This window comes from Diorhabda carinulata, chromosome 6, assembly GCF_026250575.1.
Source record: "Diorhabda carinulata isolate Delta chromosome 6, icDioCari1.1, whole genome shotgun sequence".
In the NCBI taxonomy this organism is placed as follows: Eukaryota; Metazoa; Arthropoda; class Insecta; order Coleoptera; family Chrysomelidae; genus Diorhabda; species Diorhabda carinulata.
Genome location: NC_079465.1, coordinates 11,207,524 through 11,232,333, shown reverse-complemented (window position 1 = coordinate 11,232,333; position 24,810 = coordinate 11,207,524). Strand labels below are relative to the sequence as shown.

The following is a 24,810-nucleotide window of genomic DNA, read 5'->3' as shown; positions in this document are numbered from 1 at the left end:
CAATTATTTTTATTGTTGTAACTTTGAACTGACTTATTATTATCACTGGTATTTTTAACTTTTATTGATACGATTTTCTATTCACCCACACAGTTTTTTATCAGACAGAAATGATAATAAAATTATGAAATGGTTATTATAACACTATTGTATAAAGAGTTACTATAAAGTGAAAATGCTGAGTTATGAATTTTTATCGAAACATATCATCTTCATTAATAACCTTTTCAGACTATCTATTGTTCTATATCAATCAATATAAGGTAGCATTTATGAATTAACAAAGAAAAATCTTTCGTTGCATCTCTTGCACATTATTTGAAAGTTACTTGAATCAATATATTAAATTGCTTTGTTTCTATGAGTATATTCGGAAGAAAAGTACGTATGGAATGAGCTGGAGTTTATTATGGGGGTTAAGTGCTGAATAGAAAGCAGATTTGGAATTAACCTTAGTGTGTTCCTGTTATAACTGTTTTGTATGTGTTTTTTTTAATGCCACAAAAAACTTGATGTGCTACAGCTTTTTCTGGCCATTTTGGTATTTAGATAGGTTCATTATACTAGAAGATATTATTCGGCTTTGTGTTACTGCAGGAATTTTTTTCTCTACAAGTGTAATAGGTGCAACTGGATACTTTGAATTGACTTATGGTAGATCATTTGAAAACTTTTATTCAACATTTTTGTATGTAAACTTAACAGAGGTTAGCGACTCCCCCCTACCTTAATATTAAGCTATGGCAGCCATACGCATTCTGGAACACTCTGTAAGAATGTAAATAATTTTAAAATATGGATACTAATGATGGCTATAATACCTCAAATTTTCAAATTGATCTCTCTGTGGATAAAGGAGGCACTGAACTTTATCACACTAATCAATCACCTTGTATTAAGGTTATCAAAGTATATCCATGTTTCTAAAAAAATGATTTTTCTTTTATTTAAAAAAAAAATGTCAAGAACATTAAAATAAATACTGAAAAACTTACATTCAATATTAATAAAAACATGGTAGTTAAAATTAATTATGTAATTTAACCTATATTTATAATTATGAAAAATTAGAATTCTTTGAAGTCATCAATAACTTAACATAGGAAATAACTGGCTGTCAATAATTCTATATTCTAGTAAGAGATGAAGTTAATAGGTTTTTCGTTTGAATGTTCTCAAAGTAGTACTATGCGTGAAGTTTTATGTCAAAGCATTTGAATATTCTCAATAGTTCCAAGTTGAAAGGATTCTAATATTTTTAAGTAATGTAGACACTTGAATCTCTTGCACTAATAAAATTTTGAAAGTTTTGAAAGATGTAGAACTCTCATTTGAATAGTAAAAAGATGCATTTAAAATTGGCCTTAGGATTGTTATTATTATATAGAGCTTATGATTATAGAAGACCAATCAAAGCTCGAAAACTTGTACTTCAGCGCAAATACATTTATGAAAAATGTAGAAAATATTTAGATTATTCTGATAGAATTAGGAAACTATCATCTACGTAAAAAAAGCTAGAAATATAGTTATCGTCTGCTTGGTTACAGAAACCTCTGTCATATTATATAACAGAATTTGAGACGTAATGCTTTCTTGATAGTTTTCGTTCACTTGATTAATTATTAACTATTTGAATAACTCTTTCAGTTACCACACTTTCTGCTGGATCTTCGTCTCTTCTTTTTAGCAAAACTTCGAAAAAATTCATACTCTGTTTTGTACAACATGCTAAGCTACATTTATCTATCCATACCTGTTTCTCGTAACCTCAAATCAATACATTCCAACATTCGTCTGTCTAGCAATGTTCTGTTTTAAAATGTTCAGCATAAAGCCTTCTGGCTTCTAAACACTCTTGAGAATCTAATCCAAGTATTATATGCATATCTGTGTATTCAATAAAAGTGACGTCTTCTATTGTAACTTTTAAATTAAGTGTTTATTAATTATTGACAAGTATGACAGTTATTTAACTAAATAATTAATAATAATTAATCGTTTGGTCACTTTATATACTATACCAACAATTTTGAAAACTTTTTTATCAAATTTCCAATTAATAAGTTGTTCAATATTTTCAGTATCGACTATTGCTGAGTTATTCATTTCTACTACAGTAGGTGAATCTTCGATATATTTCATCAATACATTACTTTAACTCTTCGTAGAATATCCTCATGAAAATGGTGTGCTAATAAAATGGCGAATTGCTACCTTCCGGGGAGATCGGCACTACTCAAGTTCTGATGAATATCTATTCTTCATTCTAATCAGATGCGATATTTTATTTAATTTTTGATGAGCTGATTTGTTCTGATCCAAGTATTCCTTGTCATTGTCAGTAAATTAACCAAATATAGGCTGCCATTTTGTTTTTATCTCAAAAATTAAGAACTATTCAAAAATTAACCATTCATTGGCGTAAAAATAATCACACATATATTTTAAAGAGCTAACTAAGTAACAGTTTTATGTTCTCAATATTATATTATTAAATTGAGCATTAAACAAAATTGTAATATTGAAACGAATGTGATTTTTTCTCGTGCCGAAAACCATGTGTGACGAAAAACAGGAGCAACGTATCAATCTCAAATTTCTCGTTAAATTGAAAAAAAAAACTCCTAAGTGCTATAAATTGGTGCAAGAGACTTATGGGGACAATTCTCTATCTCGTGCGCATGTTTTTGAGTGGTGTAAGCGCTTTAGTGAGGACCGAGAGAGCAAATCAAAATTCAAGGCAATGTTGATTGTGTTTTTCGAAATTAACGGCATTGTGATGACTGAATGGGTTCCAGAGGGTCAGTCTGTCAACCAGACTTACTATTTAACAGTTTTGACAACGCTGCGAGAAAAACTCATGGATTTTGCAGTGAAGCAGTATTTGGCCTGTAAGCGTAATCCAGTGCTTGAACACCCACCGTACTCACTAGATTTAGCACCGTGTGACAGTCTTTAGATATAATTAAATAACATATTGATACGTAACTCAAAAGAATTTTCAACAACGACAAGTCCTAGCCCACATTTAGTTAATCTCCTCTACCTAAATGATACAAAAATAATAATTCCCAAATGCCTCTTTTGTTTTCGATATTGTTGAAAATTATTTCACTTTGGATCATTAGCGTTATGATATTTCAAACCTAACCTAACCAAATTTGTCTTTGTAACTTTCCGTCCCTGGCTTCAAGCAACACTGAAAATCTGTTCCCCATATCGACATTAACATATACATACATTATAAACGCTAAAAACTATGATGCTCAAATGAATAGTATGGGAAAAGATAACAATAAACGATATTAAAATTCAAACTGTGTGTCATATACACTACGACCCAAAGGATCTATTGTGTCTCCCTTTCTTGCTGTGAAACTGGGGAACCTAGTGTTTACAGCTGATCTGTTATTCCCACTTTTTTTAGAAAGTCCTGAATGTGGAATGGTTGTAGCTGCTAGAGATCTATGTCTTCTATTCCATACGCTCCCAAGTTTAGTGCTCTGGAGTTCCGTAGTGTCTCACATTTCGAGAGATTGTGTATAGAGGCTTCGTTCTCCGTACAACAAAATCGGGACGACTCATTATCTGTTAAGTCTAGCATTAAGTCAGGCATAAATCGATGCGACATTATTCCCATAGTACTCTTGTTAGTATTCGTAGGTTTTTTTACTTAGGTTGATACATTCAGCAGATCTTCTTTGGTTATAGCCTCTCAGGAAGGTTTTTGCCTGTCTCAGCCCCTGTAGGTTGTCCAATTAATAATAATTTAGACCTATCTACCTTCTTTTCCAATGCTATTACCATAGGATTCGGGTTCCATGAAGGGCTTGTCTGTCTCTGCTTTGGCGAGCTTATTAGCTATTTTACTTCACTCGGGTGTGTTCTGTATTGGAAAATTTTATATGAAGTACTTACATCATTTTGGCTCATACTAAGTACTCGTAGTTTCCAGTTTTTTCCGCTTAAGTCTAAAAAGTGAATTTTGTTTTATAACTTAACTCCTTCACCCTCTGTATATTCTAGTAAACACAATATTTTCATTGAATTTTTATACTTATATTACTTTCATGCAACTTTTTGTTTGTTTCTGAAAGGTTTGTCGAATATTCATTTTCTAGAGCAACCTAATTTTTTCAAATATATTCCGAGCTTTTTTACTAAGCCGGAGATCACGACATTCATTATGTACACACCGCACCGTCGACACTTGAAGAGAAAAATGAGAGCACTTGCTAATCTCTTATTCAGTCTACCCAAATTAAAATTTCAAGATGTAAAGTTCATTCCAGGATATTTCGTGTTAACTTACTACCTGAAAATGATCAAAAATATCTGGAAGCTGTAAATTGAAAATAGAAAAGTAAACATTAACAGTATCGTATAATCAATTTATTCCGTTTTTTATTCTTAATGACAATAGAAGAATTTCCAGATTTGATAGTCTAATCAGATAATATAAAAAATGAAATTGTACATTTGAAAATTTAATGGAAGCTGTTGTAGTATATTTTTCTTATTTATAAAAATATGTATTGCCTTGGTCTACATATTCCATAGTTATTTCAGTATTATTGTCGCTTTCAAACAGGAAAGGGATTGATGTTTGATGTTTAACATATTCAATATATGAAATACAAATAAAATACGCAGAGACTGGGAAGAAAATCATTTGATACCACTACATAAAAAAGGAGATGACCTATTGAGCGAAAACTATAGAGCAAACACATACGAGAATCATCGAGACAAAGATAAGGAAATACATTAATGGAAAAATAGAGGAGGAGTAAGGTTCATGTAGAAAAGGGAATCAAACGATAGATAACATATACATATTAGAGATCTTAATATAGAGGAAAATAGAACAGGGAGAAGATTTACATATTACATTCATCGATTTGCAAGCTGCATTTGACACAATATATAAAAAAATGGTATGGGCATCATGAAAATAGGAATCCTTAGGAAAATAACACAGAGATAATAAAAATAATATATATGAAAACATGGAAGGATAAGTTCAAATAGACGGAAGAAGATCGACAGAGTTTAGGATGGAGATGGGAGTAAAACAAGGAGATAAATCTTAATCCTCTTCTGTTTATACTTGTCATGGGTAGATTGGCAAAAACTATGGAAAATAAGAATTATAAACTGGAAACAATGATTGGCTACAGAAACCTAGAACCAGTAAAATTAGACGGATTAGTAAATACAGGCGATATAGTAGTCATAGCAGTACATTTAAGAAACTAGTAGGAGTAGATATATGGATAAAGACAATAGAAGACCCGAGAATGGAAGTAAATATCATGAAATGCAAAAGAATGATTAAAAATCAAAATTGAAATAAAAGGAATAGGAGAAGACATAAAAACAAAAGTATACAACTCGCTAAGTGTACCCACGTTAATGTACGGTAAAACTTGGGTAATGAATAAAAAGATACAATATAGTATCCGCGGACATGAAGGAACTGAGGAAAATAGTAGCGAAAACGAGGATCAATAGGAATCAAAATAGTTGAAAGGTGTTTAAACAGGTACGGACATATAAAGAGAAGAACACCACCAAGCCAAGCTAATAAGAAAAGTGACAGAACCAAAGAGATACAAGAAAAGAAGGAAAGGAAGACCCATGAAAACTTGGTTACAAGAAGCTCAGGAAAAGGAAAGAAAAGTGAAAACAATACAGTAGATTAATGAAGCAGCAAAGGATCGGAAAGACTGGACAAAATGGATGAAAGGAGAATAAAACAAAAACCCAATACTCGAAAAGTCATAATGAGTCCTAGAGAAGAAGAAGAGGTTCAAGTTCAAGCAATGAAAGTTTGACAATGTTCCTGTATTCTGGTGCTCGAAGGGCATAAAGAGAATAAGAAGGAGGTACGATCGTACGAGGAGTTTTGAAATTAGAAGGTACACAACGGCACCGTAGCTATAATTGAATTCTTTATTCAAAAGTAATCACCACAAGCCTGCATATGTCTATCCATTGTTTAACGAGCCGAAGAATTCCCGTTTGCCAGAATTTCTGGGACTGTGAAAAGAGCTAGTTCTTTAGTGTGTCCTTTAGTTCGTCGTCTGGGTTGAATCAACGATCAACACAGATGAAAATTACTGGGACATTTGTTCTAGCTGTAGAGCAGATACTCATGGTTAAGGGTTCCATGTCGCCAAATCTATTAGCCGGACAGACCAGCCAGTTTGGGTAGAAAGCCAAATCAGTCTTAGGTAGGTACTTTATTATTAATTAGCCGAAAATGCCACTAGTTTATCTGAGAGGTTTTTGTCACGTAGTTATTAGTAGACGTGATTAGATATCGATTCGGATGTCTCATTTTGTTATGATTGAATATCTATCAAGAAAATTCCTTCTTTTTGTTAGTCAAAATAATGAATCAACAGTTGTAATAACTTAATAGCGCCATGATTGCTTGCGTCAGTGGAAGCGCTTATGTATTTTCCTCCAATATATTTTTTAAAATGTATAGCGCAAGAACATTTTTTCAAAATTGCTTCTGCCTTTGTTCTCTTACAGGTTACTTCTTTCGCAATGTTTGAATCAGCATAAATGCACTTTTGAAGTGGTACTGTACAGTCTAATGAATCAAATGACTGATTGTGTTTTACCGTGTGAAAACTAAAGTAGCCTCTACCGCTTGCACTTCCCTTTTTAGTCCCCATCTTACTGTTACAAAATTCTCTATTTTTGACGAACACACAGAGGTCCTAATATTTTCACGGTGTTTTTCGGTATTTAAATGTTTTTCTAGGCATATTTTCCCTTACTGGCAATTGATATTAACTGATCGCAAAGCTCACACTTCACCTCCGATGGTTCTGCTGTTAGCTTATACGTTTTATATTTTATTTTTTATTCTTCTGAAAAAATACATATTCTTATTGGCATTTTGAGATCTGAAAATTAAGAAAATTACTGTTTTATTTGTTCGTATTCATATCACTCGCAGTCGCACGGTATGTTTGAAACCTACATTTTGAATTTTTCATTAATAATTTTTGTTTAACAAATACTTCTACTAGAAATTGTCAAAATTCACTCAGATAACGCGCATTTGGTTTTTTCAACTCAAATAACTATTTTACTATCTAGAACTCAGAGAAGTATTATTTACTTCGAAAAGTTGGTTGAAATTATCAATATATTGGTCATAATTTGAAAAAAATACATTATAAAATGTATAAGACCTTTTGAAGTAAATGTAAAAAGCCGGACACCTTTTATTTTGGCCGAACACGCAATCAAAACCCTACCTATGTCCGGCTTTATCCGAACGGTGTGCAACATTATTCATGCTGCTCTCACTTAAACATAGCTAGTACACTTTGTGTGACCCCGAGACATGTGGGCGCGCGATATCGTGAAGCAGATTACTCCTTCCGTAAGCAGCCCACTTGCGTAAACCACGGAGTATTTCACACGGACGTTGAAAAACACTTACCAACTGAGGAGACAGCTGGCATTTTATAAGGGGTGAATATTTATGCTTCCATTGCTCTTGTTACCGGGGAAATACGCTCCAGAAAAGTAATGTCACCATGATACTTCTTTCGAACCCAATGCGCTCGTACCTGATTACCCAATCTGTTGTGGGCAATTGATCACAATGCTCCAACGTCGGTCCCTACCATCACTGGTAATATTCGTTTTGTGACACGCCTATCACTTCTTACCATGTTCATCTATACCTTACGTATGCATAATTCTTCAGTCGGTGTAAAGCAGATACTTTTTTTATATGCCGATAGAATCTTCTATCTCTCTAACCTTAATCTGACTATCGTTGTTGTTGCTAGTTGTCGCAGTTTTTTGCCGTCTCGAATGTTCGTCGTCAGACAAGCTGATATAGCCTCGTTTGAATTCAGCTGCAGAAATTTTACGATCGTAAATGATGGTGTGGAGCCTCCACACATAGTGTCTATCTCCTCTTTCATTTGCGTAGGCATATTACCTTTATAAAACCAAGATTCAATGACAGCTCGATACTCATTTTTTTATTTGAAGAAAAATCTTTAAACGACCCACTTCTATTATTGTCAAACAAAAACTAAGCTTCCAAAATAACCTCATTTTTAGTGATAATGTGCCAACGAATGCGCAAATGTTTTTCCCAACTTATATTGATAAGTGCTGACATTTTCAGTCGAAAACTTTTCATACAACTCTTGCATTGCGTCCAAGTTGGAATTTTTGGAACCGTTGACGATATAAATACTGAACACACCAGTAACAATTACACACTTTATTTTCGGTCTCTGAAGACGATAGATCGATTATCAAAACGCGAGTCAGATAATTTAATATGGTATTTGTCAGCAAAAAATTTATGTTGTTTTGTATTTATTGCTAGAGGTTTCAAAAGTTCCTAAAACAACCACTTTTTTCATTATTTGTTAAAACCATGATAATTTTAATAAAAAAATTCATAATTTTGTCATTTTGTCACATAATCTGACACAGTCTATGTCCCAATCAGCCTATAGGTGATCTACTTTTCTTCTGACTGGTTCACATTCATATTTTGTAACCAAAATTCTTGGTTTCATTTTTATCCTGAATACTGAATTCACTACTCTAGCACTACTGAATTCACTACTCTATATAGGTTTACATATTATTGAGCAACTGTAACAATACAAAATTAATTAACAATTCATTTATATAAAACAAATATAAAAATAATACATTTTTCTTTACCGTTTGACACCTATATTTTTCGTGATGATTTATCTTGATTTTTACCTGTTATTTGGAACTGGATTTCTATTAAAAAAGATCTAAAATTACCCAACGCTTCCATAATAGTGATGATAATTTTCTCCTCAGTAATAATTACAATAATTTGTTACAAATTTTGAGCACAAAATATTTATTATGAAGTTAGTAAAATGAATATAACAATTTATATTTACATATTCACAAATATAAATTGAAATTTTAGTCAGAAAGTCTCTTGATCTCTTCGAGCAAGTTGTAACCAATTTATTTCGATATTTACTGTATAGGCACTGTTTTCTATCAATGATTAGTACATTGTGGAACTATACACTAGTTTTAAAGTTTAAAAGACATTTTATAACCCAAAATTAACAAACACTATAGAATTGTGTTCATTGTTTACTATATACTGACATCACTGTACCTCCGTATTGGTAGTGAGTGTCTTAGCGGGAAGCTTAAACCGGGAATTTGAAAACTTTAGTTTGAATGTGATGATAATATAAAAAATTATTATAATTATTTTGCATGAAAATGAATGAAAATTAGTACATATTATTTAAACAACTGTTTCAAAACTTGTCAAATACCCTATCAAGAATGTTGGTGTAGATTTGTTGTTCAGAGTGAATATTATTGGAATTTATTAAATTGCTTTCTTTATTTTTCAACAGAGTATAAGATCAAATTGTGTATCCTAGATTACATAATACTGGAAATGTTTCAACAGTTAAATTGGAATTTCTCATACAACTTTAATTGAAAAGTAACTTTGCACTTTATTCAAAGTTGTGTTTTCCAATCTGTGATTTAATTAAAATTTGTTTGGTTTCAGCACTCAAGGCGATTCGTTATATGAGGTGTTAGCGTTACCAAAAACAGCGACAAACGAAGAAATAAAGAAAACTTACCGACGTTTAGCACTTAAATATCATCCAGATAAAAATCCCAATAATCCGGAAGCCGCGGAAAAATTTAAAGAAGTAAATAGGGCCCATTCTATACTCAACGACGCTACTAAACGAAATATTTATGATAATTACGGTTCATTGGGTCTCTATATCGCCGAGCAGTTCGGAGAAGAAAACGTCAATGCCTATTTTGTTGTAACTTCTACGTGGTGTAAGGTAAGTAATCTACCAACATTTTTTTATTAATATTTTAAAAAAATCATCCGAAATATTGATTGACTTTTTGTTTTTGGCTCAAATACATAAATCCACGACTCTTCACTTTAGTCCAGTTTACAAATTGGAAAGGTTGGACAAAAGAGATAAAATTCGTAAAGATACAAGCGATAGCTCATTGGATCTAGAATAATGTATAACTTTTTTTCAGTACACAACAATATATAAAAAATAAAATTATTCAAATGTTCCACTGAAAGAGTTTGTCAACATAAAAATACACTGGTCAACAAAATTTAAACTTTTTTATGTCACACGAAAACTTATACCAATTTTGAATGTACTATGGCTACCAAACAATAATATATTAATGGAAAAAAATTTATGTATCAGGTTTCTTTGTGACATCAAGACAGATATTTTTATGAAAACTACAAAAATCAGTAACACTTGATAGCGCTTCTCTATTAAGGAAATGTACTGATGAAATATTTCGCCTTGTTCGTCACTCCAGCACCCAAATCCTCGGAGAAGAAATGTATTTCTAAAGACATATTACCTCCTAAAGCTTTGTCTGAAATTATAAGCTCATTTGTCTTGCTGAGTTTGGGAAATTTATTTTTCAGGTATAAGAATGCCATCTTTAGGCATAACTTTTTGATCAGTGATAAAAGTCAGGGTTCACTAAAGGATAATTTTCAACATTCTTTTGTCCTGTTGTAAGTGATCCACGCTTGGGCCATACTTTCTTTGTGTAGTGACTTTCTTTGTCTCTGCTGTCCCATTCGCAAATGAACTTTGTCTGAAGTTTTCCAAACATTTTCTGTATTTAATTTTTTCAAAAAGGTGCTTCATGATCTCGTTAGTTTCTTTCATATCAGAACAGTGGGCAACCGGCACTGAAGGACATTTGTTTCCATTGTATAGCTTTCCAGCTAGTTTTTGAGGAGGTAATGAACAATCGCAAGTGACTTCAATAAATTCATCACTACAGGAATGTTATTACAATAGACTAAATCATCTGCTTTAGAAATATAAGGTTTCATTTCATAGTCACGATGTGGGAAATAAGAAATTTTCCTACCAGGAGAAAGTAAATTACATTCGTTTGATCGTTTAAATAATTTTGTATCAATAATTGCGGTTCTTTTGAAGTTGACGGATCATAACTTGGGTCACTTTCTTGGTGATACCTTATCGGGTTGACTAAAAACAAATATTGGATTAGAAACAGAACTGACTTTCAGCTTAATTTCGAGGCTTTGACACAGGCAATTCGGACTATGTAGGATTGGTCTCTTTGTCGATAACAAATTTGAGTACTAGAGAGTGTTTTTGGACTTGGTTGTGACGCTTTTTGTTTGAATCAAACAAAAATAACAATCACTTACATGACCTTCTGGTTCCGTCAAAATCATTGGTATACCAAAATGCAAATGTCTAGATTCTTGTTTAGCCCAGCCTAAAAGAAGTGTCACATACATTACACAATATATATGTGGAACTCAGGATTTATCTTGGTGGCACACAGGAAAACGAAAATAGTCTAAAATCGCTTTTTCAATTAGTAGCGTAAATCTTCGATGCTGAGATGTAAAGTTAATTCTCCACATACATAACAAAAATTGTCCGAGTCATTAAAACACTTAGGCAATCGTTATACAGTCGTCAAAATTGAGTAATTCAAACAAGAGCACATAAATGAGGACTGAAAAAAATATATAGATGTCACAAAAAAAATTCGATGTGACTCAATCAAAATAATAATTTTTTTGAATTAGTGTACATCAAAACAAATAAAAATCATCACATAAACACAAATATTTATAATTAGATATGGCTTTTTTGTTTCTCAAAATATTTTCCATTTAGATCAATACATTTTGCATGCGCTTAAACCAATTGTCGAAGCATTTTGTCCATTTCGATGTCCAAAACATGTGATTTGAACGCATCAACCGCTTCTTTAGGTATAGAAAAACGTTGACTTCGCAATTTATTTTGATCTGCGGAAATAAGAAGCAGTCATTGGATACCAAACAAGGATTGTACGACGGATGACCCATGGCAATGCCAGATTTGATATATTCACGTCAGTGTTGCCATATCTCAAAACTTAAGTATCAACTCTCGTACAAGTTTTCGAATAATTGCAGTTATAAAGAGATATTCTAGCATCAAGCTTGTAAAATGCGACCAACGTAGTGGTAAAAATTGTGCGCAATCTACTTTTTATTTTAAAATTATTTGATAAATTAAACTAAATTCAAGAATATATTTGTCCGATATGTTATATTATTGTATCAATGACCTTTAACATATAATGAAATATTTAGTATAATGTGTTCGTGCATGCCAAGCAATTGTAATCCTTTATTATGGATATTCTATTATAAAACAATTCGATTCAATTGGCAATCACAAGTAAGAATATTAAAATTTATTAAGAGGTAGGGTAGATAGCCCAACATTTGAAATTTCATTTTAATATTATTATGTATCGAATTAAAATTGCCGTTTATTTGCAAAAATAAGTCTAATTGTGTTAAGAACGTGTATTGAGTAACAAAAGTGGATACAAAACTAGAAAATAAGAGGTATCTTCGCCATCATTGTTTCGCATATAAAAACATCACATTAGTGATAAATGTTAACGAACTCAGAGCAGGAATCGGGAAATCATTTAATCCAGTCGTCAGATTTTTGTGGGAATTGTAGGAATACAACTAGTGGAAGATTCGTTACCGTCAACCAATCCTCGCACGAAGTTTTATTAGGTTTTCTTTCATTTACTTTTGATTTCTCTAAAACTGGTTTCTTTTTATTGATGTACTTTCATTTCTTTGATTTTTTTACCGCTGTGCTGGTTAATATTTCAGGCAACTTTTTGCTCTTTCATCAAAATGAATCGAAGTCAACAGAAACAACTAAAACAGGCGACATGATATCCTTTATTTTTCCAGGGATACATTCCATAGAAGTAGTTTCTGTTTACTGTAGGCGTAAGTAGTTCATTTTGTTTTTATCTTGTAGTTTCACCTGCCAACAATAACAAGGTTGTTGATTATCATCAGCTAAAGCTTTGGGGGTTCTTTGAATAAGCATCATCTGAAATAATAGAAAAGTTAAATAGCATACGTCCAGTAACCTTCAATGCTGAGAATGTATTATTTCCAGTGGAATCCTAGTTAATTTTCCAAATTGTAATCTAGTGAGTCTTCGTCCTGAGTTATTTCTAATGCGATATAGTCTGAGAGCTAGTGGGGGACAGATCAAACATATTTTAGGAAACCAACCATGAAATGGGAGTTAGCTAAGCGCGATCGCGGTGCCTCCGTTACATTCAGGTGCGACAAGTGTTAAAATTTCATGAACTAAAAATATATTTTAGAAAAGCTGCCGTTTGGATATGTTAAAATATACTATATACTACTATATATACTATAAATTATAGCTATCTAAAATCGAAACGGTAGACAATTATTGCGGTTATAGAGTGATGGCAGAAATTTTTTTGATTTAAAAAAAAAATTAAACATATTTCAGAAACCTTTAAATTTATATATGTTATTCTTTGAAGTATCATAGGTTAATATTATTGAAGACAGACCGATACGTCGGTTCCTTCGACCTGGCAGAAAGTAAAATCTTTTTCCCCACGAGTATAAAAATATATGGAACCACTTATGACACTATCAAATCAGGTAACTAATTCATGAACTATTATCAATGAAAGAAATAATATCAATTATTTAAATGAGTGAACGTAGTTACTGTCTTTGAGTGAATTTTCGGAAGATGGGTCATTACGAATCAATTTTAGAGGATAATAATGATATTATGGAAATATAAATGAATAATTATTTTTATTTTTCAACTCTTGAACCCAAATATGAATTTAAAAAATGAAACTACGAAATATTAATTATAAAAATTATAAGAAATTAATTTTAATTATTAAACGAAACATGGAAAATTCATATTTTTATTTCTTTTTACTGTTCATACTTGAGTATTATCTTCAGAATTATCTTCGTCATGATAATGAATTTCATCATTTACTTCTTCAGTTTCTGTAAAATAAAATTAAAGTAAGCAAATCGAGACAATTTTTTAAATATATAGATACTTTGAGAATTCTCAATCAAGTCTTTGACTAAACATGGCAGTTGATCTCCCTCAAACCATTTAAACATGTAGGAGTTTTCTTCCACTATTCAACCATACTCAAGTGGACTCAACGTTGTTGGTTGTTTTTGAGAATAATTTTTTCAAATACTCGAAACATATGACCTCTCAAAAACTGTTGATATAATTCGCTTTTACAAGGAGGTATAGAACTTGCGTCGAAACTTTTCACCTTTATCGTGAAATTATCTTTAAATTAACACCAGTAGCTACTGCCAAAAAGCTGAAATCTCCCATAATCCACGTAGACTGATTTTTTCGCACCATACATTTGGCAAGTAAACTTTTGGATGATATCGAAGTCTTGTAAATCTTCCACACATTTTTTTAATAAGTTGAAAGGTCTCTTCTTTCCTTTGTTAAAAAAGGTAGGATTAAAGTTTATCCGGTAAATGCATGGTATCTACTCAAGATTTTTATTAATAATTCACCCAGTTCTTCTCATATTTTATTTTCATTTTTGAATTTCTTCATATTAGCGAGCATAATTATTAATATATCAGTGTCACTGGCTGTAATGACAACGACAATAGCTGTATTCAGACATTTATCTTGAACTAATTTCAATAATGTCCGTTAGAGATCAGAAAAAGGAACCTTGAGTTGGAAAGCATACGACAGTAGTATATGAAAGATAAGAAATAAAAAACGAAAATCCTTTTACTCCATATACAATGTAGCTACTACACACAGGTAAACTCATGGGGAAAAAGATTTTACTGTCTTCCAGGTCGAAGGAACCGACATATCGGCCTGCCTTTAGAAATATAAGCATCTGATACTTCAAAAAACAACATATGAGGAGGTACCCAAAAGTAACTGAACAGTATTGCCATGTGTGGAGTTTTTGTAGTACTGATCTCTGCCGCTAGTGCCTGTCTAGCGCAACTCGTCGCTAGTTCAGTGCCGCGCGGGCAGTTGACCTTCCACGTTCTGTTCGTCACTAGTGACCATTTTTGCTAGTGCTGTTTCACTGCTGCTTCGTTTTTTTATGATGGTAAATTTAAGTGAACAACGTGCCGCTATGAAATTTGTTTTCTACTCGGTAAAAACGCTGCTGAAACTGTTGTTGAAAACTGCTTACAAAGATGATGCTATGGGGAAAACTCAAGTGTATAAGTGGTTTTCTCGATTTACAAATGGCGACATATCGCTCTGGACGTCCATCAACTGCCCGAATCGATGAAAATGTGGAAAGAATTCGAGAGCTTGTGAGCACAGACCGTCGACGGACAATTGATCAACTGTTTGAAATCAGTGGAATTAACTTGGAGCTCGGTTCAGCAAACAGATGACTGGTTCTTCCACCAAGACAATGCACCTGCACACTCAGCCATCACTGTTAACCAGTTTTTGGTTAAAAATATCATGGTTCCGTGCGACTTTTTCTTGTTTCCACGCATGAAAAAGGGAATGAAAGGACAGCGATTTGAAAACATTGAAGACATCAAGAAAAGAACGAGACAGGAGCTTGCAGCCATCTCTAAAGATGAGTTCAAACAATGTTTCGAACAGTGGAAGCACCGCCGGGACAAATGTATTACTTGTAATGGAGTGTATTTTGAAGGGGATAAGGTTGTTTTGTAAATATTTGTAAATACATAGCATTAAAAAAAAATTTCGGTTATTTTTGGGTACCCCCTCGTATATAAAATTCAAGTTTCCTAAAATATGTTTGGAAATTTTTTTTTATTTTCCAAAATGTCTGCCACCACTCTAGAACCGCGACAATGGTCTGCCGTTTCGATTTTAGATAGCTTTAATAGTATATTTCACCATATTCAAATGGCAGCTTTCCTTAAATGTATTTTTAGTTCATGAACTTTTCACACCTGTCGCCCTGAGTAGAACCACCGCGACCGCGCTTAGCTAACTCCCATTTCATGATTGGTAGGTACAACCGACTCACCGAAGACATTTTAGGCTTTCCTGAAATTTTTTCTGTCTGCCGCCCACTGGCTCTCAGACCAATAATAATATTGTCTCTAACGGTTTTTTGCGAACAAATTTGTCTTCAAGCCATTGAAAAATATGTCGCTATTGACATATGCTGACTTCTCTGATATGCACCGCTCTTTTTTCACAATTAGTAATTATTTGTAGGCCAGTCTCGTCCATATTAAAAATATGTCCAGGTTTCATCATAAGATTGTTTTCGGTCAAAATATTTTCTAGCAGTTTTTCTACAAAACAATTATTAGGATCGTTAGAACTAAATCATATACACCTAGAAAGCCACTTTAATGGCCAGAGAGCATAGAAGAAAAGGATTGCTTTCCCTCGTGAACATTTTGTTTGGAATAATAAAGATGAATAAAAGTACTCTAATTTTTGATGACAGACAGAACAGATTATACAGAAGTCTGGACAACGATACGCCTGTGTAACGTTAGGATTGTGAAGATAGATAGCGGGTTATAGCACATTTTGCATTTTGTCATTTGCATCCGGTTTGACGGAAGAATTACTTTCCAGAGGTTGACAACTATTTTCCTACTGTGAATATATTAGCTTTCGCTGTTTTCATTTGTCAAAATTCTGCAAAAGTGTTGCAGAGAGTTTTATTACTATTTTTATTATTATGCAAATATGAAGAACAAAGAATTTTTAGCTCCAATCAAATATTATTTTTCGCAATTAAAGACACCGAGGAAAAGTAACGTAAATATTACCTTGATAGTACTCTTACTAGAGATTACTAGTAGTCTTATGGAATGATTGCGAGGACTGTTCTGCACTTAAAATTGACATTTGAATGGAATTCCAAGTGTGTAATATTTATTGATTATTATCAAAAAGGGAAAACTATATAGTATTCAGCGGTTTACCTGATAATTTTTGATGCCCAACTTAAAAAAGAAATTTTGAAAAATAATGGAGTGACGACATAGACAAACCCGTAATTTTTCGGAATTTATAAAACATTATTTTTGAGAACATTGACTGTACTAAGAAAATGTTGAAAAATAAAATATTTTTTCATTATTTACACTAACATATTTTTTCATCGAAGTGTCTTTCTATCAAATTGCCATTGTACGCATGTTTATGCACTAATTACAAGCATTGTGCAGCAATATCGTAGTGGTTTTGCCTGCGAGAAGTCTAGACTCAAGATTTTTATTAATAATTCACTCAGTTCTTCCTATATTTTACTGTTGTCAATGAATCTTTCATTATTACCTGCTCCGATAAGAATCCAAATATGGAAAGGAGGATTTTTTAATTTTTTCATATTAGCGTGCATAATTATTAATATATCAGTGTCACTGGCTCTAATGTCAACGACAACAGATGTACTCAGGCATCTACCTTGAACTAGTTTCAATTATGTTCGTTAGAGAGCAGGAAAAGGAACCTTGAGTTGGAAAGAACACAACAATAGAAAAAAAAATAAGGATATCGTAGATGTCGGGTCGTTTAAGTATAGAGTAACGTGCCGTAATGTTTTTCTGTATCCCTCTCCCCCTCCCCAAATGTTACATAATACTCAAGAGACAATTTTTACCTAAAAGTCACTATAATGCTTCGCAAAGCACATGAAAGTTGTTAAAATAGCAATTACAATAATACATATATTATTTATTCTAATTTTTCATGTTTTTATTCAATAATAAACAATCATATATGATGTAATAAACATTTGCATAAGTTTAAAATATGTTAAAATGGGTTCAAACTTCATCATTGTTCTCTTCATGCATTCTTCTATTTTAGCTTATTCTTTTATTAATAAACTCTAAAAATAAAATAACATTAATTTTAACCTTTGGCGATGCAATTAGAAACGAAAACTCAAGTCAAATATAAGACGTCAAAATAAAAACGTAATCTTAACAAAAAAATAATATAAAAGAGTCATAAATCAATTAATAAATCAATGATAATTATTTTGTTTGAATAATTATTTTTACCTGGTTAAAATAGTTTTCAAAAAATCAATTCGATTGGTATTTTTGTTTCTCTATCAACGGATTTGTCCGCCACTCAGAATCTTTTATCATTGGCATCCAAAGAGCAAACGAAGGGAGTTCCGGAATTGTTAAATCACTTGCAGCAAAACACTAACGAATACTGACGTACGATACAGTCGAGGGATTGCCGTAAGACAGAAACTAAAAGAGTTGCCAACTTGGAAGAACAAAATAAAAGTGACGGACAATACAATCGAGGAATTCTCGAAAAACATTAACAAAGAGGGTTGACAATTTAGAAGATTTTATTAAAAATCAGTGTTGTTCAAACTCTCCCTGTCCCATGTGTAACGAATCGTAACGTTTTACGAGACACCCCTCACCCCAAATTACGTTATGTAATAGTTAAACGCCTCCTAAAACTATTCATTTACACTTAGTACTAAACACTTATCTAATTATTAACGCACAATTCTATTAAATACATCGTTTGGTTCACTTTTCACTCTCCCGATTTACAATGAATTGTTTACTGATTCTGTTCTGCTCGGTTGGTAGAAACTCTATCTCACCTTTCATTAATACCTAGAAATATCTAATGTGTCGTAAACATATTAAAAAAGGCCTTCTAAGAAGTCTCTATAAAAACGCCTACCATACTGTATTAAGGGATACTGGAATTTCTAAAGTTAGCTAATACCAGTCGAATGTTTGTTAGTAGTGTACTGCGTCGTGAAAAACTTGAGTCCTGTAAACAGTGGAGCCAATTTAAATTCATGGTCAATTTCACAAATCTCCCTGCAAATTAATAAAGAAGGAGAGTTTACACTTTTTAGTATCCACATGATATCCTCCCTGAGAGACTCAACATATGGTAGAAGTATAACTCCATATAAAAACAATCTAAATAGATTTTTTACGAAATATACCCGGCGCATTCGTCAAACTTTAGGTACTATTACGTAATAAGAACAGGACCGGCTTCACCGTCTATATCAGCAGGCGAGTTTGTAATGCTAAGTACCTTTTTTCTGAAAATTAAGCAATTAATAAAGAAGTTATGTCAGGAATTTAAGGTGAAATATAATATTTTCAGCTCAATATTTCAACAGTTAAAATTTGTCCTATGACCAATGGAACACACTGTGTATCATTTTTGTTTTGTTTCAGGCACTTTTCTTCTTCTGCGGATTCATAACAGGCTGTTATTGTTGTTGTTGTTTATGCTGCTGTTGCAATTTCTGTTGCGGAAAGTGTAAACCTAGACCACCTGAAGACACAGGCGATTATCACACATTGAACGTGAGTTATTTTTTTTTAATTTTAATTTGATACCATTTCTCACAATATTACAATTTGTATTAGGTGTACGTAACTGAAAGAAACAATCTAATTTGTTCATTCTGCTTACAAAATTTTCTTCTCACATTATTTCTCAGTATAACTTTTATTCAACGAATTTCATTTTGAAGATATCTCATTTATGCAATTCAATAATACTGAAAAATGTTTTGAATATAATCTTAGATTCTAATATTGTATTTCTCATTGCGATTAGTGTATGAATTGTAATCAATGTAAGTATATTTTGTAACTTCTACAAATAAAGGCATTTGGTGTAATAATTTTTAACTGAATGTTATTATTTGTTTAATAAACGATATACGTTATCATTAAAATTACTTAAGATCTCGAATGATTTACAATAGTGAATTTTATGAGGTTTATAGATAATTGCTCTCTCACACATTAGATTGTTACTGTTCTGCTATATGAGTTAATGTAGATCCCATTTTCATCATCATGTTCTGAAAACGTAGGATTAGTCACTGATAAAGCTGCTATTTTACTATATATACAGTTATATATATTAAAGAGAGTGTCTCATAAATAGTGTCGGTTTCCAATGTTCACATACGAAAAGAAAGCCTTAATATTCGAAATATAGCCCATTATATTCTATGATTTTAACCACAAACCACCTATTAGTGTTGGTTCACATTTTGTCAAGTCTGGGAACATAATCCGAGGGGGCTAAATATGGCGAATAGTTTGCATGAGATAGCAATTCAAACTTTAATTTATTAATTTTAACCATTGTAATAACTCATGTGGGAGCTGGTGCATTGTCTTGACAAAACAACACCCTCTTCTTTGCCAAATGCAGCCGTTTGTGCTTGAGTTTTTTTGCTCAAACGTTGCAATAAGTTCGCATAATACTCGTCGTTGACAGTCCTCTCTTTTTCAAGATAGTCAATGAAAATTATCCGCGGATCCCAAAAAATCGACGCCATGATCCTGTGAAGCCGGTTCTCTCTTTTCGGTCCATTGTTTAGATTGTTGGATGGACCCACGTTATGAAAGGGCACAAAAATTCGGCTTTATTTCTGTTATACATTGCCAAACACTCGATGGAAACATCTTCACAACGCTGTTTCTGTTCCATTGTGAGTAAATTCGGCATCCATATTGCGCACAGCTATTTCATGTCCTAATTATCAGTTAATATGCGAAGTACCGCGCTTTTTGAAATGCCTACTACACCTGCTCGCGCACTTTCAGTCGACTATTCTTCAATATTTCTGGAGTTATCACCTCATTTGGTCGACCACTGCGATGCTGGTCTTCACAGATCGTACGGCCTCGTTTAAACACTGCTACCCAATATTTTATTATTAATAACGAAGGAGCAGTCTTATCCAGAGTAGAATCTAGTTCAGCTTTCATATTGGTTGGGCTAAAGCCTTTCAAATAAAAGTATTGTATTACATAAGGATGATCAATTTTTCCCATGTTGACAAATTCACTGAAAACATTCCCTATTGATAGTTGCTAAACAAATACTAAACAACGTGGCGTCTTCAAACTTGAAACATGTGCTGTATAGATTGTGTACTTTCTAATACAGTGGTTTTTTCCAACCAACTGCCGCAATCTCTAGGTAAAGTTAGGTACTTTAACGGTGTTCACGACCATCCTCGAACATCGTACAGTTTTTGTTTTTCTGTTTTTAGTGTAGTCTTCAAGGTTTTAGAATACCTTTTAATAAGTTGTGTATCTATTAATTTTCCCAAAATCATATAAACTTGGAAGGTTTTATATATGGTTGCAGTTTATTATGAAGTTCGAGTAATAAAATTTATTAAATATGTACTTAACATTTTACTTTGCTATTTTTAGCAATGTTTAATTCAGATTCAGCTTATCTGAGATCACTGCTGGATATAAGTCTCCCGCCATTCAATCCATCATCGTCGGTTCTGCGCAGCATTCATCCGGTTTCATTGCATTCTCTTGATATCGTCGGATCATCTCGTTGATGGATATCCCCTACTACAACGTCCATCCGTAAACCTAGCTACGTGGTAGGCCCACCTCCATTCTAACTGTGTAATTTCCTCAATTGCATTAGTAAAACCTGAAATTTTTTGCAGTTGGTTATTCGAAACTTTTTCTCGTAAGAAAAAGGCCCAGCATCGAACCTTCCATTTTTCTTTGTCTGTCCATTTTATTCACAGAATGTTATGTGAGCCCGAGAGTTTCTTCTCCTTAAGCAAGATATATTTTAGTCCCAAATCCACTTCGCGCATTCCCTCACCACGTCGCAAATAGTCCCCCGTTTGAAAGATCTATTTCTTAAATTTATGAATATTGTTCTTATTTTGTAACAATTGGTGGAGGAGCGGTTTTTAATCTTGTTTAATGTGGAATACAAAACATATTTTAATTGATTCTATCCACGAGATAGACATCATAAATGATAGTTTTGCTTTGTGTATGCTGAAAAGTGAAATTAGAAGCAATTCATTGAAATAAGGTTCGATTAAATAATAAATGAGAGAAAGTAATTCTACTATCATTACTCCATAGTTGCAATAATACTTGCCAGGCAACATCTTTGGCAGTGACTCACCCTATATTTTTTATAGTATGCTTGCATATATGTATTAATGTGCTTGAAAATAATCCGTTATAGTATCAGACAATGCAAAGGTAAGTTTTCATTGCACTTAGAATAGAGATGTTTTGTATTTTTTATTGGCTTTAACCTACACAGCGGGCATATAGTTAAGGTAAGATTTTGGACGTTTTTTCCACCTCTATTTAATATCGTAGCTTCACATTTTCATTGAGAATACAATGTGTTTGTTGTTAAACATAACTGGCTGATGGTTTTCTGTTGATGAGACGCAATAAAATTGGCCCACCCCGTTTTTAACTCTATTTATTAAAACACTGAAAAACAAAATCAATGAGACAATTTTTGAATGATAAATTTTGAAGAAAAAACTATAAAACCACTAAAAAAACTTTAGCACCACATATTTTTATTTCACTTTCAATGCTGCCTTGTTGAACCCTTGATTTCATAAAAAACTGACTTTTGGTATTACATATTGTTCTCGCACCTCATGACTATATGGTTGTATAGTCAAATTGCCTAAAAGAGACCTGAAAACGAACTGATGATCAGTTATACGTTTTAGAAGAAGAAATTCTGCCACAAACGGTCCATACTAAAATCTACCCATTTTCAAAAACAAACTTGTGCAAATAATTTTCCCAATGTTAGATATAGTTTTCTACGTCCATTGTTTCCACGAGTTCTAAGCACGAGCAAATTATATCCATTTGGCGATGCACCGAAATTAATTTTGGACCACCAGCGGCTTTACCACTATCTACTCACTCTACTCGCAAAATGTATCTCTCAAATGTGTAAAATGTCTTGCTCACAAATCGTCCGAAGTCTTCTAGAATTCGATCTATTCAAATACTAAGTTTCTAGGAACCTTTCGTAGTTTGCTGATCAACTTATTTGAAAACGCCTGCAACCACGTCTTGTCCCCAACTAGCCTGTTGAGCGGACTCAATGGTTTACAGATCACCGAGAGAAAAATTTTTTTTTAAAACATAACTAGAACCTTTTATCTGTGCGCAAGTTTGAAAGCGATTGAATTAAACGTTTATATTTCTTTTAATGAAAGCACAAACGGAGAAACGAAAAACTAGTAAAACATTACTAGGGTAATAGGTCATAATATTGAAATTTAATTTTGTACTATCACTGGCGTTAATAAACAATGATTACAAACTACTCATAACAAACTTCTCATAATCCTTGTAAATTCGCTTTGATATTATGCCACTCATCATTATGCTTATGCCCTATTCTTAGATCAAAGATTGATATTTTCATATGTCGTTTGTGCAGCTATATGGGATGAAGATGGGTACTCACCAAAATACCAGCTTAAGAAATTATTGCTTTTGGAAGGGATCTTATTTGATGTGGATTTTAGTTTTGTGATTGTATGGTGGATAGAATTTGTTTCCTCTGTATGGGTACTGTATTGTATAAGTGCTGTTATTGAAAATTGATTACTTTTACTTACGTTTCGTAATATATTAATAAGAGAGAGGGGCGGTTGCATTATTCGTCGGTCATTTGAGTGATGGACAAGTTCACTTTGCTACAGGAAAATCGCCGAAAACTTGCAACATTGGGTATTTCGTCAAATCTCATATTTCTCAGCCATGACTTTATTTCTTCCTAAACTTCTACACTTTCAAATATAGAGAAGAGGTTAAAGTAATGGTTGTGCCAAACTTCACTAGGGAAAGACTGCTTATGGTGTCTCTGACACAAAAAAAGTTTCCTTCTGCCCCTATGGTAAAACATATGTACTGTCATATTGAGCATGTTGCTTTTGAACATTTTTCTTTTTTGACCTTTTAATCTGAATTAAAAAATATCCAAACCACACTTATATAATGGGTACAATAAAAGCTGACATACTAAACACCGTAAGTATCCAAGTATCCTCCGCCATTTCCATTCTCTTGCGTACTATGAGTAACATTGAAATTCTCACTAAAGAAAGATTCGATCTTGAAACATTTTTATTAAAGGAACTCAGTAGTTCGTGTTACCACCTTCTTGCAGTTTATATGTTTTTCATTTTCATTGAACTTATTGTGATTTGATGAACTCTTAAGATATACCTTCTCACTCTTCTTCAATTAAAGTCGGGAGCTGCCGTTGACGAGTAAATGTAAAACACTCTAGTACAAAAAGAAAAGTTCTTTACATTCTTATCTTCCGGTGGTATCAAAAATTGTTTATGTTTCTGAGTGCAAAACAGGAAAATAATTTCTAATGCCTATCGAAGATTTGGAATTAACAAAGTGCAAAGATATCGCAATAATTTTATTTTTACATGAAAGCCTGTACCTTAATCTACTTTTCTACATAATTTTCGTGAATATTGAGGCATATTGTAATAACGTGGCACCAGTTTTTGAATACCCACCTCATAAAATTCTGCCGACTTTGAAGACGCTGACCGCCCAGGTGTTTCTTCGAGTTCAGGATCAGGGCTGTAGGGAGGATGAAGTTTGATGAGATCTTTGGTCCGATTTGCCATGCAGCAAAACGATATCCTTACCCAACTTGCCACATCTTTTGTTCTGGATTGCACGACGCAGATTGTTCAATGTCTCACAATAAGACGCTGCATTGATTGTCTCATTATGTGGCCGAAACTCCACTAGCAATACTCCTTTTCTGTCCCAAAAAAGTGTGCACATGATTTTCTGGCCAGAAATTGTTTGCTTAAACTTCACTTTTTTGTGTGATGATCAATCATAATGTTTTGTCCGTAAACTTCACAGATCTCACCATGAATATCGATCAGTTTCACGCCTTTAGCATTAAGAAATCGTATAACTGCCCGTACTTCACAATCGGCGGGACTCACGCGCATGTGCGGAACGCCGACCTTGGGGTTCCGGCGGCGGAATCGCAAAACGGTACTTACTTAAAAAATATG

At 33.0% G+C, this 24,810-nt stretch overlaps 1 protein-coding gene across 2 annotated transcripts in view; it reads left to right on the top strand.

Moving 5' to 3' along the window:
* LOC130895606 (dnaJ homolog subfamily C member 5-like) overlaps positions 1 to 24,810 on the top strand; it is a 69,145-nt gene that overhangs the window by 8,393 nt on the left and 35,942 nt on the right. For both annotated transcript variants that reach the window (XM_057803003.1, XM_057803004.1), the window contains exons 2-3: positions 9,584 to 9,875; positions 19,148 to 19,279. In XM_057803003.1, coding sequence (XP_057658986.1) covers positions 9,584 to 9,875; positions 19,148 to 19,279 — 424 coding nt within the window. The remainder of the gene's footprint in view (positions 1 to 9,583; positions 9,876 to 19,147; positions 19,280 to 24,810) is intronic.